The 1,085-nt window shown below is 51.0% G+C and overlaps 1 protein-coding gene across 1 annotated transcript in view; it reads right to left on the reverse strand.

The window, feature by feature from the left end:
* Positions 1-482: 482 nt before the first annotated feature.
* Positions 483-1,085, reverse strand: part of Rxfp4 (relaxin family peptide/INSL5 receptor 4) — a 1,485-nt gene continuing 882 nt past the window's right edge. The window contains exon 2 of the mRNA XM_021159180.2: positions 483-1,077. Within this exon, the coding sequence (XP_021014839.1) occupies positions 565-1,077 (513 nt within the window). The 3' untranslated portion in view covers positions 483-564. The remainder of the gene's footprint in view (positions 1,078-1,085) is intronic.

Here is a 1,085-nt window from a genome sequence, read left to right on the forward strand (position 1 = left end):
CACATGCTCTGGCGCTTGGATGAAGGGCAGTTGTACTCAGTGAGACTAGCTTCTGGTTTCTGACCCTCAGCCTACAAAACTTTTCTGTATCTCTCGACTCCCCACCCCCACCCCCATGCCTTTCCCTTGTGATTGTTACCCAATCCTTGATTGAAAGGGACAGATCTATTCACTATTCTCAAAGGCTATACACTCAGGGTCTGCATCTTGTGGCAGCAAAACGACAGACAAACGTTGAAGGGAAGGCTTCTACATCATCTCTAAGATGACAAAAAGCCTATTGGCCAGAGAATACATTTTTGGGTTTGGTACCAAAGAGGCATAACGGGTGCCCTATTCTAAAGGGACTAGGAAAGAGAGGACAGACACATGACCTGTTAGTCTAAACCGGGTGATGGACGTTATCCTGTGAAGTACTTGCATGAAAGGTCAAGACAGTCTGTGACCAATCTGGTTTATTCTCAGTTCCTCTTTGCCATCTCCAGAGATAAGCTTTGCCAGATCCACCTCCTGTTTGGACTCCAGCTTCTCCATTCTGTCACACCCAGAGTTGATGATCAAAGATCAGACTTCTGGGGACACAGCAGCGTGACTGAGAGAGCAGCTGCTCCTCTCTAGAATCTGTGGGCTCTGCCCCTGATAGGTCTCAGAAAGGAGAGTGTTCAGGCTGCATCCTTCATCCAGGTGTTCCATTGTGTTTGCCTGTGTCCTAGAAGAGCCACTCTCCTGGGTGCTGGCTACCCTTCTCCCGCCTACCTCCTTGAGGGCCATTTGTTCCATGCAGGCCTTCCTCTGAGGCCACAGTCTTGACCAGAGAGCTCTGAAGGAGCTGACAAGGACCTGCTGGGGCTCCTGCCGCAGGAGACAATAGATCACAGGGTTGAGGCAGCTGTTGCTGTGGGCCAAGCAGGTGGTGATGGGAAGGACGTAAGTATGAAAGATGTAGAAAGTACTGTCCCAGGGTGCCAGGTCAAACCTTACCAGAATTTCCCAGAGAGTGACTACATGGTTGGGAACCCAGCAGAGGGCGAAGGAAGCCACCAGGACACGGACAGAGAGCGCTACCACTCGGCAGTCCTGCCATT

The sequence above is a fragment of the Mus caroli genome, chromosome 3 (assembly GCF_900094665.2).
Source record: "Mus caroli chromosome 3, CAROLI_EIJ_v1.1, whole genome shotgun sequence".
In the NCBI taxonomy this organism is placed as follows: Eukaryota; Metazoa; Chordata; class Mammalia; order Rodentia; family Muridae; genus Mus; species Mus caroli.